General features: G+C 34.7%; 1 protein-coding gene across 1 annotated transcript; it reads left to right on the plus strand.

The window, feature by feature from the left end:
• Window positions 1–1,533: 1,533 nt before the first annotated feature.
• Window positions 1,534–2,881, plus strand: BDCG_16533 (uncharacterized protein; the record flags this gene model as incomplete). The annotated part of the gene is made up of 4 exons (XM_045425752.1): window positions 1,534–1,834; window positions 2,041–2,375; window positions 2,527–2,563; window positions 2,798–2,881. Coding segments are annotated over 4 exons (756 nt in total), but the record flags the coding sequence as incomplete, so codon positions are not given.
• Window positions 2,882–3,332: the final 451 nt, after the last annotated feature.

Below are 3,332 nucleotides of genomic sequence, written 5' to 3' on the forward strand. Positions count from 1 at the left end.
TGTACAATTGTATCAAAGTGAAAGATATTCTTATGAGTGTATCAGTCAGGTGTTACAATAACATAAAAACAGCTCTTAACTTCACTTCAGTAGTAGAATGAAAGAATACTATTGATTTCTGATTGCAGGCCTTCTGCACAGACATTACAAAGAATACTAAAAAGAGAGATTTAATAGTCTCAAGCTTTTATAAATTTAACTGTCAGAACTATGCTTCTTCTAATAAAGCAGTAATACTAGATATGATTAAGAAGTTAGAATAGTTAGAAGTCTGACTGGTCTGATAAGAGAGTAAACTCAATGAATATGAATATCAGCTTAATCAGTGAAAGAAGTAGTTGAATAAGTGTATCACTCTTATTAATAAATATATTGACAAACTTCAAGAGAATCTCAAATAATTGACAGATGAAAGAAACAGATTGATGAAAGTATAAAATAGCTTTCATACTGAGAAAGTCATACTCACTGCTCAAAGATAGAAGCTGAACTGTTATCAGCAGATAAACTGTTTAGCTTAGATTGATAGAATAGATATCAGAGCTAATAATTTTCTCAATAAGTCTGCACAGTAATTACATATCTTTTTTGAGAAAGACTTTGAATCATCTTCTAAAATCTGATAAATACTGATAATTTCACAGAGACTATGTAATACTGAAGACAGAATACACTGTTATAATCTAATAAGAGATAGAATTAATTTCCTCAGAGAAGCTAACACTGTATATTTTACTTATAACTCAGAGAGAAACTGAATGTACAGAAATCAGATATTTACTTATAATAATCTTGATCTTCTGCTTGATAGTGAACTCTGTTCATCTGTATGAAGTGATAATAGATCAGTGAGATTATAAGCTAGTGATATCATACTATTTAACTCAGTGAAAATGAATATAATAATATTTATCAGTTGCTTGAAATTCATTATTATATAGAAGAGAGATAATATAATTCTCTATGTATTCTCTCTATATCTGAAGAGTCAGATGTTGAAATGACATAACAGTCTATCTATTAAAATGAGAAAGAATATGAATATCTTTCTTTCTATTACTATTAATAAGTTAAAATGTGAGTTTCAGCTATCAGAAGAAGAAGCTTGAATGAAAGCTCAGATTCTGTATTTTTTCTTTGAAAAGTCAGATGAACTGTTTCTGATATTATACATCTCATAGAAAATTAACTTACTGCAAGCTGCTGTAATCTCTGACTCTGTTATAATAAAGAGACTCTTGTAAGAGAGTTTAGAGTTCAATCTTTTTTTAATTACACTACTCATTCTCATGTGATTCAAAGGTTGCTTAAGTCAGCGTACGATTACAGGCGTACGCCGGCTTCTTATATTGTAATCTCATACACTAAATTAATTAGCGTACACTATGGCCCCTTTACACACATATGCTAGTAGTTCGGAAGCAGCCGCGTTATTATCTGACAGTCATACATTCTTCTGAACCACATCCTTCCCCACCAGATTCAGTCATGCTCATGTGACCATGTTGTATGCCCTAGCTTCATGCGGATTAGCTTGTCACTAGTGTTTCACAATCATGTGGCCTATCCCTGATTCGGCTAGTGTCCCGCGTACACCCTCACAAAGAAACTTCCACTATATTACATCACTCATTCACTAACTTTTCTCATTCTTCAATTATCATCTTCATCATCATTATCATTGAACATCACTATCTCATTCAAGATTCCTACTCCTTCTTCTGTTCAACTCTTTTCATCTGTTCATCTATCACATCATATGTGTTCCTGACAATGACCCCCTGTTCTCACAACAAGTGTCATTGTAGTACTCATACCAGGCAGTTTGTTAGCAGTAAGTGTAATATATTGTGAAATGTGATCAGAACTTGTTTATCTTCTAACAATTGTCAGAATGATGTATTATCATGAATGATGACACATCTTCTTCATCTTCTCATACATTCTTGACTGTTTCTTCTTCTCAGCAGGTTTCTGATTGTGTTTTCTGGCATGATTTTGCATGGACACAGATGCTGATGTTTGTTTTTATTTGCATAGAATCTTCATATGTTGACAGATCTGTGTCTGCTGATGATAGTGAACCCAGTGTTGAATCATTGATTAAGAACTTGAAGAATGTGATAATGAAGGAATTGTCTGTGTCATGTGTGACTGAGTCTTCAGTGTCCTTCTCTGTCTCTTCTGCTGCTTCTTTTCCTGCTGCTCCCTCTCAATCTTCTACACTTGTCCCTGTGTCTGGTTCCCCTGCTCCTGCTACTTCTGTTCCCGCGACCTCTACTTCTGCTACTCCTGGTTTTATTGTCTCTGCCTTTCTTATCAGCTCTCCCTGTTTCAAGGAGATGTTGTGTAGGCTCAGTGAACCATGTTTCTCAGTGTGTATGCTTCTGCCCTTCTTACTGACCTCTAGAACAATTTATTGTATGAAGACTGTGTATAATATAACTATCTGAAGCTCAGTTGCAGATGCTGATTATTATGTTTATTTTAAATATTCATGATGAGATAATCATTCATTCATATCAGAGAATCATCTCTCTCTTCAACAGTGTTAAAATTATAAGTCTTTTTCTTTTTCATCTTTTCTTTCTAATGCTGATTTTTCTGTTCTTAGAGAAAATTATTATGAGTTTTACTGTGCACAAAGTCATGATATTCACAGACATCAAGAAACTTTTTACAACTGTAAAGTTCAATATCACAGAGACATCTGCTCTGATAAATTCCTTCAGAATGATAAATCTGTATCAGTCTATTCTCTGATATCTGTCATCTGACTTTGTGATGCAGGCAAAAGATATCTGTGTTTTTGAGAATGAGAATGCGGATGTTGTACTCTTTTACATCTGTGAGTGTGAGACTCATACATCTTATCTGAGATGTTGTTGTGAGAATGAGCTGTTCACACACTGTGTTCTGCTTTCTGCATTTCTCTGTGTCTCTCTCTCTTTTTCTGAGAAGCCTCATGCATGTTGTAATTGCACATACAATTCTAAGATCAGTGAGTGTTTATTCAGTAATTGTTATCCCTGTTTTTGCAGTTTCATATACTAACAATAGTTCTTAGTTGCTTCAGCATCAGAGATCATTTTAATCAAAGATGACAATGCTGCTGAGACTATCCTCTTCTACTCTTAAGCTTCTTCTGTCACTTCTTCTCCCTTCTCTGCAGAGAAGGTCATGTGCACACTGAGTTATAAGTGTTCAGCCCTGAGTGACTTCTGTCATTTGTCCAGTCCTGCATCTTCTTCTTCTTCTATTTCTTTCACCTCTGTTCTCCCTGTTCTGGCTTCTGGTTCTGCGGGTCCCGCGCTCTTCTTCAATTTCTCTAC

Source organism: Blastomyces dermatitidis, assembly GCF_000003525.1.
Source record: "Blastomyces dermatitidis ER-3 genomic scaffold supercont1.2, whole genome shotgun sequence".
NCBI classification, from domain to species: domain Eukaryota; kingdom Fungi; phylum Ascomycota; class Eurotiomycetes; order Onygenales; family Ajellomycetaceae; genus Blastomyces; species Blastomyces dermatitidis.